Source organism: Lepidothrix coronata, unplaced genomic scaffold (genome assembly GCF_001604755.1).
Source record: "Lepidothrix coronata isolate B3197 unplaced genomic scaffold, Lepidothrix_coronata-1.0 Scaffold53, whole genome shotgun sequence".
Classification (NCBI taxonomy): domain Eukaryota; kingdom Metazoa; phylum Chordata; class Aves; order Passeriformes; family Pipridae; genus Lepidothrix; species Lepidothrix coronata.
The window spans coordinates 2,182,259-2,194,262 of record NW_016690233.1 but is presented as its reverse complement, the minus strand read 5'-3'; the positions used below and the strand labels follow the sequence as shown (position 1 = coordinate 2,194,262).

Below are 12,004 nucleotides of genomic sequence, written 5' to 3'. Positions count from 1 at the left end.
CTGCTGAGAGGTGCGGGCGGCGGCCGAGCCCAAGGACAGCTGTTGGGGGAGACCCTCTCTCGCCTGGACAACCCCCTGGAGAAGCAGCTGTGAGCGCGGATCAGGGCGTTGATCGCTACGCCCGCGCTGACCCACGAAACCACGGGCATACAAGCCTGGGCTCCCGGTGGGGGTCGCACGGATCCCTAACGGAGCGGGAAGGGCTGTGGGAGGGTGAAACACCCCAAGTACTGCGGCGGCCGTGACACCGTGACGCAGCTGATGGCAGGAGAGGCGCTTCGGTGAACCCAGAGGAAAGCCCGGCAGCACCTGTGGGCTGCTGCTGCGGTGGCGGGACGAGCGTGGGCCTTTCTCCGCCTCCGCCCCTCTCCGCCCACTGTGCCCGCCGACCGCGTCACCGCCGCCTCCATCCCTCCCTCTCTCCCGCCCCTCCGCGGGCAGCGGCCCTTGCCGGGCGCCACTCGGCCCGACCCCGCCTGCGCGCTGGGGCCGCCATCTTCGGTCACCATAGTGACGGCTCCCGGGGACGCCAGTACGCTCCGGGCCTCTCCTCCTGCGCTCCGCCGTCCTTCCCGCCAGCTCTTCCTCCCGCCAGTCCCTCCATGTGCTCCCGAGGGGCTCTGGATCCGCCTTTGCCTTGATCCTGCCTGACAGGGTGCGCCCGGCAAGCATGGCCGGGGAAGGAGACCCGAGGAAGCGCTTTATCTCAGCCACGGCTGCGAACTACTTCGGGCTGGATCCGGCGGGCTGTGCTGCCCTGGCGGCGGGGCTCCACTCCCGTCCGGAGCTGAGCAGCTTCCTCGACGACGGCAACGAATTCCTGCTCGTGGTACAGCACTCGGGCGCGCAGCTCACCACCTCCAATAAGGTACCGTAGTGTGCGGCATGGCCGGGTCCCGCGTGTCCACCGCATCCCGGCGTGCGATTGGGAACGCAGAGCCCGCAGTCATCCCAGGCTTACTGGCCGTAAAGACTGGTATCAGATTTGGGAGACACCTCCCTACTGCGAATATCTGTGCGGGTCTCTGTGTCTGCAAGTTACTGGCGGCTGCCGTGTTTTAACCCCGGTCGGCTGCTAAGTACCACTGAGTGGCCCCCACCCCGCAGTGGAGAGGAGAATCGGAAAGAAAAGGTTAAACCCCTTTTGGGGGTTGAGATAAGAACAACGAAGTAAAATATAATAAAAACAATATAATAATAACCCACTACTAATATGCTAGTAATAGTGTTAATAATTGTAATGAAAAGGGGCGAGAGAGCCCAAGTAGAATAAGCGATGTAAAAATATAGTTGTTCACCACCCATGTCCAGCCCATTCCCCAGCAGTGATTGCTGCCTCCTGGCCAACTCCCCTCAGTCTATATACTAAGCATGACAGTCTGTGGTATGGAATATTCCTCTGGTCAGTTCGGTTCAGCTGTCCTGGCCATGCTCCTTCCCAGCTTCCTGTGCACCTCCTCACTGGCAGTGCACGAGGGACTAAAAATTCCTTGACTTCGGGTAATCATTGCTCAGCAACAACCAACATATCAGTGTGTTATTCTCATTCTAAACCCAAAATGCAGCACTGCCCCAGGTACTAAGAAGAAAATTAACTTTATCCCAGCTAAGACCAAGACTCTGGCCCAAGAGTCTGTGAAGACCATATGGTTAGCCGGTGATATGTTTTTCTGTGGATCGTGCCCATGCTGATGCAGTTTTAGTGTGCTGTATATTGTCGCTGTGTGAATGTAATGCAGCCCGGAAGATGGCATGTTATCTTAATGCAAATGTCAGGTGGAATCTGCTGTATGATTTCTTCCTGGTCCTGGGTGTATGGAAGGATTGTGTGGCCAATGTCCATGCAGGGAATGTGACCCAGTATATGGCACAATGACTGATATTTGACAAGTCCCAAGGTGGATGTTTGTCAAAAGCATGCATTTTTCAAACTGATATGTCCGTCTGTGAGCAAATCTTAGGTTGATTGTGTGAAATATCCTGCCTTGAGTGTTTGTGTTCAGCGAGTGACTCATCTGAGTGATACCATGGGGTGTGATGTGCGCTCATTGTCACTATATAATCAGACCATGGTGCAGTGCCTGCTGCACAGAGTGTACAGGCAAAATGTGGGTCTTGGCATGTGTCCTGTCGTTCTGCTGTGAGACCAGGGATGTGGTGTCCATTATGTCAGTGCAGATCTTTTCTGCACTGAAGATGAGTGTAACGTGTCCTTAACATGCAAATTGTGGACCAGTAACTTACGTGCCTCTTTGGTTAAGACTAGTGGATTCTATATTCAGGCAAAAGTGAACATTTATGTGTACCAATTTTGGGGGTTTGCTGCTGAGCCACTGTCTAAAATACAAGGCAGCTTTCAGCAACTGTGGGAGATCAGATTCATATCAGTGCTACACTGCATACCTGTTATCTCAGTGAAGATGTCTGCATGTGTTGAGCTAAAGAGCTGATAAGAAAGCAAAAACTGATACTGTTCAGTAAAACTGAAAGCTGTTCTTCCTATCCCTCCATTTCTTTTAACAGAAAAGAGTATACAGATGTTTATAATTGTGCAGAATTTGGGATTTCAGCTTGCATATCTTCTTGCTATTGATTTATCAAACGTTTAATAATATTTTACTGTTTTATGAATTCTCCTCAGCCACAAATCGTTTCAGTAATTGATTTATGGCAACATTTGGAACTTTACCCATAAATTGGGCTGTGAAGGGAACATGAATTGTGACTGATGACTAATGAAGGACCATACCTTTCTCTATCCTTGAGAAATCAATGAATTGCAATAGAGTTACGTATTTACAAACTCAGGAGAACAATACAGAATAGTTAGAATATTTAGAAAAATATTCCCAAAGGTATGTCGCATAAAAATACAATTTAAAAATATGTATATTTTTCTCTAGGCACAAGACAGTTTCTGTTTTGTCTACAGAAAGTGGGAAGTGGAGTTTTCAAAATAGAGTAAGAAAATATGGTATTTACAGACATTATATGCTGAAAGAGTCTTTATGTGTTTGATGTTGGAAGTCAGGTTCCTATGGGCTCAGAAATGAGTATAATAAAAATTTTCATTTTCTGTGCAAATCAGATACTACCAGAATGTTATCAGAGCCCAAAGGGTGTAATATGATATTTTATATTTTTTTCTTGAGACAAATTGTTTGTGTAAATGGTGTACATGATTTAGTATAATATGCAGTCACTGACAGTTTTCTAAACAAATCCTGTCTTCCTGATTATTACAGATTGAGGCTACTGATTCAGAGAATAACGTGTTGGTGTTCTTTAAGCTGAGACCTGATGTAATTACAGAAGATAATCTTCATAGTAATATTCTTGTGTCATCTATGCTAAATTCACCAATTAACACCCTTTATCAAGCTGTACGTCAAGTTTTTGCTCCAGTGTTACTGAAGGTGAGCAATATACCAATTTAAATGTTCTGTGGATTTATACCGAGACATTGAAATTCCATAGGATGTTAACTAATTTTGAACTAAATGTTTTATGTTTTAAAACCAAAATATTTTAAGAGATTAAACAAGGGTGATTGTTATTTCTAAGTTATAGAAAGTACTTCACCTCCTATCAGTAAGGAGGAGAGGAGGATTCTGGTCATACATATGCCTGACTGGAAGCATGGAATACATTGTGCAGGGGTGGTTAATGAAGAAAATAACTCTTTACCTCCTTTCCAACAGTAATGCCAGCCTTGTGTCCTTTTCTTGTTTTTAGATACTCTTGGAGTTTGTATGAAATGCATAGGTCTGTGTCATGCATACTGTGATTCTTTAATAAGTGGCAGATAGGTACACTAGACTCTAGGTTAATTTTTACACCTTTTACACCTTCCAGATTATGCTATAGTAGTCCAAATTTATTTAACTTAAGACAATTAACTAACAAATGATTTTGAACACATTTTCAGAGTGCCTTTATAAAACCAGTAACTGACTTGATTTTGTGATAAAAATGGGTTTTTTTGCAGTATTATTCTGAATTGTTAAACGAAGAGAATGAGGTCCTTTTCTTTGACTTTAAGAAAAAAAATATTATTACATTGTCCCACCATGTGGTTGGTTACTTAATCTGACTTTTTTTTCTTTTCAGATTAATGGGAGGAAAATAGTAATTACTCTATCATGTGAGTCACAATTTTTGAAATTTTCATTACAGGATGAGAGATGGAGTAAAACATTTGATCCCAAACTCCAGAAACTTTTAAGTGAACTTGAAGCTGGCTTGAGTACTGCTCTCAGAAGATCAGATCCTAATTACACAGGAACAAAATTCTGTGAAGATGATGTGCGAGGTTTGTTTTGCAGTTATATCTTTTTATAATTAATTTTAAATTAGGAGTAAATAATTTATTTACAAGTTGAATTTTTAGACTTCCCAGTGACTGCATAGTGTGAAGTATAGCAGGCTGTGGTTAGTAGATGGAATTAGTGATGGTTATACCAAGAGACCAGAGTTGACCTTTAAACTGTATCTAGTTAGAATCAGAAGTTGAAAGATATTTACATAACTACATAGTAAAAGCCTGCTTTATAAAGGATGTTCTGACTGAAAATATTTTATAACAATCAATTTATTTCATATATAAATATTTTCTGTTGTTATTTGCAGCTATACTTACACCAACAGATGAATTTCAGTTCTGGATAGAATGTGCTCGTCATGGAAGTAAATGGTGTAGTAAAGAGAGAGCTTCATATTTTAAAGACCTATTTGAGGACATTGCAAAAGTATGTTTTATTTTGTGCAATCAGTGATATATTTCTAGATTTAGTAAAAAATATTCTTCCCCTGAAATTTATGTCAGTATATGTACATTCTTTTTAAATATATGAGTATATAACTATTTAGTTATTTTTTTCTTAGGCAAAATTTTACTTTAAATGACATTCATGTAGTTTGTAGTGACAGTGGTGTGTGGGAATGCCAACATGTAATTGGGAACAGATTTGACCATTGAATACTAAGAGCTGCTGTAGAAATACAACAATATTCTACAGTTTTTGAACTAGAGATCAACTCATAAGGTTATAAAAAGGACAATAATAGTGCTATCATGCAAAAATTTTAGCACCCATAAAATGCTTTCTTGAACAATGCTTCAGATATCAATGAATTCTTCATGTGAATAAACTTACACAAATGCTTGTTTTTTAAGAGGATTATGACATATTCTTTTATGCAATAAACCCTAGGAAACTATACCGCTTGCCAGCTTCAGAAACTTATAAATGTTTCTACAATACTACTTGCAAAGTAAACATATTAAGGGGCATTTTTTTTTCTAGGATTATTACAACTTGGATACTCTATCATTATTTGAAGCTGTGGATTTGGTGGAGAGTACCAAGGATACTGTTGATGGTGTGTGGAGACAAACAGAACATGATCCTTATCCACAGTCACGCATGCATAATCTCTTGGATGTAATAGGTAAACCTTTATGCAGTCTTTATTGAATGAACAGTTGAGAAAAAGTAGAATGATTCCTTGAGCAAAAGCCTTCTTCCTTGTAAAGGCACCAGTAATAGCCCACAGCATTAAGGTGCTTACTTCTTATAATTATGATCCATGAATATTATTTGCCTTCTAGTATGCAATAATTCAACCAGTTCTGGTAGATGCCTTCACACATGCTTGGGAAGATGATAGATAGTAAGAAGATGGAGGTGGATCCATTTCTGCTGGTGAAGTAGATTTGTCATACTTCTGTTGCACTCCCTGTCTTTCTCTCAGAGGAGAAAATTTATTTACGTAAACCCCCATTTAAAGGTTGATTTGGTCTGTGTGGAGGTGAGAGCAGGATGTGCAGAGAAGTTGCTTCTTCTCGTTTCCTCAACAGCAGCCCCACGTTTGGAGACAGGCAGTGAGTTTGTCTGCTGCTGCCAGATATGTGTGTGCATGAGGGCAAGGATTGCAGGGGGAAGTCAGGTACTGCCATTACTGCTGATAAGGACAGGTGCTTGTGTGTGGAATTCAAAATCCAAATCCATCAGCTTCTGATGTTGGAGTAACCTCTGTTTAACTCAGAGATATTCAAGAGATCTGTTGAATCTAAAACAATCGGTTATTGGTACATTTGTGTGGTTTGAAATCAAGACATTACACTAGTTTTTTAAACATGTAATTGGAATGTGGCATAGGAATTATTTTAAGCAAACATAACATCTTGCTTTTCTATATGTTTTTTGTCTTCTAGGTGGCTCGCTAGGTAGATATGTTCAGAGAAAATTAGCAGCTTTGAATTTGTGGGAGGATGCTTTTCACAGTGTTAAAGAAAATATAAAGGCTGGCATCTTGATTTGTGAGCAGTGGGTATCAGCTTGTGAATACTTAACTGGACAGCTGTGGCAACGTTATACTCTACATCCATGGAAAAATGAGAAATATTCCCCTGAGTTGCTAGCCAAACTTGGCAAACGTCTTGATGAGGTAGAGATTTCAATTATAGAGATCAGTTTCATTAGACACAGAATTAAACAATATTGTTTCAAGTTAAAAGAGAGAGTTAAACACTTTTATAATCTTTACAGAGTCAGATAGCATCCCATAATCTATGTTTGCCTGAGCCTTTCAAAAGTTTCTTGTAAAAAGGAGAGAGATTGGTACTTCTAAATGTAAGTTTTATGTAGAACTACTTTGGATATATCAAATACTTTTTTCCCCATAGGTGCTAACTGTTAGAACACTGCATGAAAAACTTACATTCTTTTTGCCACCTGGAGAACAAAATTCTTTACATCCTGCTCAAGTCTTTGAACCCTTTACTGGCCTAAATCCTGTACACTACAATCCTTACACAGAGGTATAATGCTTAATTTTTAATTTTTAATTTATTCTCGTTTTTTCTGTGTCTTTCTGTGATGTATATGGATAGTCCTAAACTAACGTGAACTCATTATCTCTAGCCATTATGGAAAGCAGCCATCGTTCAGTATGAAAGAATTATTGCACCAGCAGAACAAAAAATAGCAAGCAAATTGAAGAAATTTATTTCAGAAATTCAGGACAGTCCTCAGCAGGTATGGGTATTTTTGTAGTCTGAAAATTTTCCTGAAGATCAAGTTATTGAATTCTTAAGTAGTGAGTTTAGAGCACAGGAATAAATGCTTAGAACCAGAGACAGTACTACTTATAAGCAGCAGTAATCAGTAGTGTCAGAACATGTTCATTTTTTTTCAGTAGAAAGCAATACCTTCTTTAAAATTTCATATTCCAGCTTCTTCAAATATTTCAGAAACATAAGGAACTGATAAAGCATCCAAATATAAGCAAAGAATTGCTTTTTGAAAGGGAAACATTGCTGGCAGGACTTCAAGATTATGTCAAAGGTATTTAATTGCTTTTTTTTTTTTTTGCAAATACTAGGATCCTTTATTCTTGAATTATGTCAGTATAACTATTATATTTTTATTACTACAACTAAGGTTGTTCTGTTAGATTTCTGGACTAATGAATCTTTTGCTTGTATTAGACTATCAGACAGACTTTGAAACTCGATGCCATGGTGTACCTGGTGATGTTTCTGGACCACTGTCAGGCAAGAACCTTTCTGAAGTTGTCAATAATATTGTGTGGGTACGGCAGCTGGAACTGAAGGTAACAGATTCCACTACTATTTAGAGACAGTATTATCATAGAATGTAGGACACGGTATTTGACATTTTTGTGGGGAATTCCACACAGAAAAACTGTGGGCTTCCCAAGAGTTGCATAATCAAATTCTTTCTCAATGGTGGTACTTGCTAAGTTGAATTTTATTAATAGACCCAGAAGACAGTCTTTTTATAATAAACTGAGCTGCCTGCTTTTATGACTTAATTTTTAAAAAAAAAAAAAAAACAACAACCAAACACAACAACAAAAAAACCCACAAACAAACCAACCAACCAACCAACCAAAAGAAACAAAAACCCCCCAAAAACCCAAAACCAACACCGACCAACCAAAAAAACCTCAGAGAGGATGAATTTTTGTTAAATTTTACCTTCCTGTTTGCATTTTTAAATTGTATTTAGGATTCATAGGTAGCCAGATTCTGACATCGTAATTCTCACTTGTTATTACCAACCTGTGTAGTGTCCTCTTGAAATTGAAGGGATTTCTTAGTAGTGCATTTTGAGTTTGTACCTGCTGGGGAATTTACTACATGGACAGTAAAACTTTTACTTTACAGTAAAAGTAAATGTACAATTCAGTGTTCTCTTACAACAGATTGTGTTTAAAACATATTTGACCGACTTATGTTGGTTTTGTTAGTTTGTATTTACACTTTAGTTGGAAACTTTGAATATTTTTTGGAAAGCATTGACCCATGAAAAGCAAAATGCTTTTTGTGAACAGAAGTGCCATCTACAATAACTATAGATTTTAATGAGAACAGAAGTTACTTATCTCGGAATAACTATTAACCCAGTACTATTACCCCAGTTTTTTATCATTTACCTGTGATTTGCAGAAATCTTCAGGGCCCATTTCAGCTGAACATGACAAGGGATGGAGGTATTAAAGGTATTACTTTGTTATGTCCCTTGCAGAGAGAACATCAGCAGCTCAGGTTTATTTCTTCTGCTTGGTCTACCAAAGACTTAGCTCAGCTTATGTGTATCACTTTTATGTCTGATGTAGGTTGTGCTAAATTTTTAAGTTGCTCTCAAATCTCCACTGATTGTATTGACTGGGGTTTTGATTAATTTGTCCACACATAGATGTGAAACTCTGTTTCAAATACCTTTGAGTACTGTCATGGACCTTATAGATACAATGGACTCATGGGAGATCTGTACCTTTATGGAGTATTAACTGAAGACCAGGTGGGATACTCTGAGGTATCTTAATAGTGGTAGACACCTGCGGTGGACAAGTTATTCAGACCCAATTTACTGTAATGAGAATTTGAACATCTGGGACACAAGTCAGGATTCACTTTTTTTTATCAATTTTAATCAGTTTTTCATCCCACTTGGATGTTTTGTAATAGTGATTTTTGTTGTGGTGATTTTTCTTTTCTGATCAAATACTGGGAAGTTAAGCTTCTTTTCTTTGCGGTTGTGTTTAAGGTGGATGATACTATCAAGCTGGCAGAGGCCCTTCTGTCTGACTTATCTGGATTTCAAACTTTTCATCAAAGTGCAGATTCTTTTCTGGAACAGTTAAAAGTGTATGAACAAGAACAATTTGATGACTGGTCTAGGAATATCCAGTCAGAATTATCAAATTCCAAGTCAGGACTTTGGTAAATACATTCTTGTTTAAATAATGTTTATTAAATAAATTATGTTTATTAAATATGAAATCTGTAGTGTGGTGTAATTCATTAGAACTCAACAAAGGAGATTAAAAAAAATACAGAATTGAGAATGAATGGAAAAACAAAATAGAAGAATTTATGACAATTTCATCATCCTGCCAGTCTTGGTTGGTAAGGTGAAGTATAAAGGACAGTGTTAATAACAAATCCTGCGGTTTCTGTTAGCATCTGGAATGAAAGACATGTTTGGTTTGCTTGCTGTTATTACTTGTTATCCACTGTAATCCATATAGTGATTATGTATAGAAACCAGATGAGATTAGAGAATAGGTGTGATATAGATGACACATGTAGAGTAACAACTTAATTCTGCAGTCTAAATAGGAGAGATTAAAGAAGACTAAGCAAATCTGTTTAAACTTCATGAATTATGTTCCCCAAAATAATGACATTTCTTTATGGGATATTAAAATATATTTTAATAATTTTTGTTTTAGTTCATTGGCCACATAGCTTCTGTGTGAATCTCTTGTGTTGCAAACTTCGTTTGGAAAGAGTTTGTCTACAGTTTCAGAGGATAAGGAGTTGATACTTATGTGAAAACTTTTATTTTACGAAAAATGCTCAAGTATGGCAAATAACCAGATTCAGCACTCTAATATAATTTTAAAAGATGATATTTTAAAAGATGTCATGTGATTAAAAGGACAAGAAAAGAGGTAACTCACTAAAAAAGGGGAATACAATGGATATGGAAACTACAAAAAAGATGAGAAAAAAAGAAAAAATGAGTAAAGCTGAAGTTTTTATGAAAGAAACCTTGAAGGATGGTAGTAGAAGCATTAGTAAAGTAGAAGAAAAATGAAGTAAAATCTGAAGACAGGCTGATGTTATTACTATTTGGTTGCATATATCAAAGTACTTTACTGATACAAGTCCTGGTTCTTGGACTGATTCCCTCAGATTATTTTTCTCCCTTTGCAATGCTGAAGACTGGGACCTGTAAAGTGCCTGCTTGAGAGATTATGATGGATACAGTGTATTTGACAAATACTGTCTAGCTGCGAGTTACACATTAACTATTGTCACAAACCAGAAGGACTTCGTAAGCAAAAACAATAGGCATTGTTAATTTCTTATTGTCTTCATTGGTTTTGAATTAAAAGAAAGGTTACTGGAAAAAATTCTGAGTAAATTAAAATGTTAATAAGTGTAGTAAAACATAATAGAGTGACATCAAGCTTTTTAGAATAGTTTATTATGATAAAATGCATCTAAGAATGGATAAATATCACATTACATTCAGTAATCTGCTTTATTTTGGTTCAGTATCCAAGCTAATAGCCCTGTGATGGAGTTGGATCACATTTCTGGAACACTGAATATACTTTATTCTGATCGTTTGGTGACTCTCTTAAGAGAAGTACGTCAGCTATCAGCACTTGGATTTGCTATACCAACTAAAATACAGCATGTTGCAAACACTGCACAAAAGTTCTGCAAGCAGGCAGTCATCCTTAAACAGGTATAAGATTAATAACTTCATGTTCTGACTTCCCAGCTTTAGTTCGTGGAACTTTTCTAGACTGCTGTCTTTTCTGTCTTTTTTCTAAGTCCATAAAAGAAAACAAAAGTAAAGAAATGCTTTACTATTTCAGAATGTATTTTCTTTTGAAATATAGTATTAAAGCTGTGTGAAGTTACTGCATGAATATACAAAAATAAGACAAGTAATTAATTGATCACCTGATTTTAGTCTCAGTTTTTGATATTGTGACTGAAGGAAAATGTCATAAAATGAAGCGACTCGTCCTCACCATTGCTAGTTTTCAACTGAAAATATGTTAATAAGTATTTTAATGGAAATATGTGTAGGTTTTTTGGGGGGAGTGGGTGGTGTATTTTTTTGATTGCATTCAATGCTACGAAGTTTTTATTCACATGAGATGTCATTGATAGCTGAGATACCCGTACAGCTAAGGCAGAGATGACATAAGACCTGCAAGATACCCACACACTGACAGATGTCCAAGTAGAAACCTTACTTATGTCAAAAGGCACTAAATGTCTATGTGTGGACAACTAAAGCAAGTTGTAGGGTATACCTCTTACTCCAGGTGTCCATCTGGAAGTAAACAGATATTTTTAGCTCGTGTCATATCCTGGCAGATGTCATTGATACATGAAGGTCTCTGAAATGGCACTAGATGCCAACATTTGCATAAAATATTGGAACTAATTCACTTATAACAAATCAGAGACTGAACCTATTTAACTTAGGGTGAAGCATAATCACCTCAGATGTGTAAGAAGCAGCCTTTTTTCTATTAGAATTCATTACTAGAAGAAGATAGAACCACATTAGCATTATATGTATATATTTCTAAATATTTTACTTGTGTAGTTAGTTCTCATTTCTTAATGAGATTGATTGGGCAATATTTTCAGGAATGTTCTGGGTTACAATTATTTGCATATAAATATTTTTATCTGTTCTTGTACATTTAATCTCTATTTTTACAGGTGGCACATTTTTATAATTCTATTGATCAACAAATGATTAAGAGTCAGAAGCCAATGATGCTACAGTCTGCTCTAGCATTTGAACAAATAATTAAGGTGAAAGAATTATCCTCTTTTTGTATTTTTAATTTCAATGGTATCTGTTCTTATTATGTGCTGTTTTTTTCTGCATTTATTGCTGGACTTTTTAACTGTAGCTTTCCCATCCAAGCA

At 37.8% G+C, this 12,004-nt stretch overlaps 1 protein-coding gene across 1 annotated transcript in view; it reads left to right on the top strand.

Moving 5' to 3' along the window:
- Positions 1–45: 45 nt before the first annotated feature.
- DYNC2H1 (dynein cytoplasmic 2 heavy chain 1) overlaps positions 46–12,004 on the top strand; it is a 161,271-nt gene continuing 149,312 nt past the window's right edge. Inside the window, exons 1-13 of the mRNA XM_017815950.1 lie at positions 46–868; positions 3,246–3,416; positions 4,177–4,312; positions 4,630–4,748; positions 5,307–5,451; positions 6,218–6,450; positions 6,689–6,823; positions 6,927–7,040; positions 7,238–7,349; positions 7,493–7,617; positions 9,078–9,253; positions 10,598–10,793; positions 11,792–11,887. Of these exons, the coding sequence (XP_017671439.1) occupies positions 671–868; positions 3,246–3,416; positions 4,177–4,312; positions 4,630–4,748; positions 5,307–5,451; positions 6,218–6,450; positions 6,689–6,823; positions 6,927–7,040; positions 7,238–7,349; positions 7,493–7,617; positions 9,078–9,253; positions 10,598–10,793; positions 11,792–11,887 (1,956 nt within the window). The 5' untranslated portion in view covers positions 46–670. The remainder of the gene's footprint in view (positions 869–3,245; positions 3,417–4,176; positions 4,313–4,629; positions 4,749–5,306; positions 5,452–6,217; positions 6,451–6,688; positions 6,824–6,926; positions 7,041–7,237; positions 7,350–7,492; positions 7,618–9,077; positions 9,254–10,597; positions 10,794–11,791; positions 11,888–12,004) is intronic.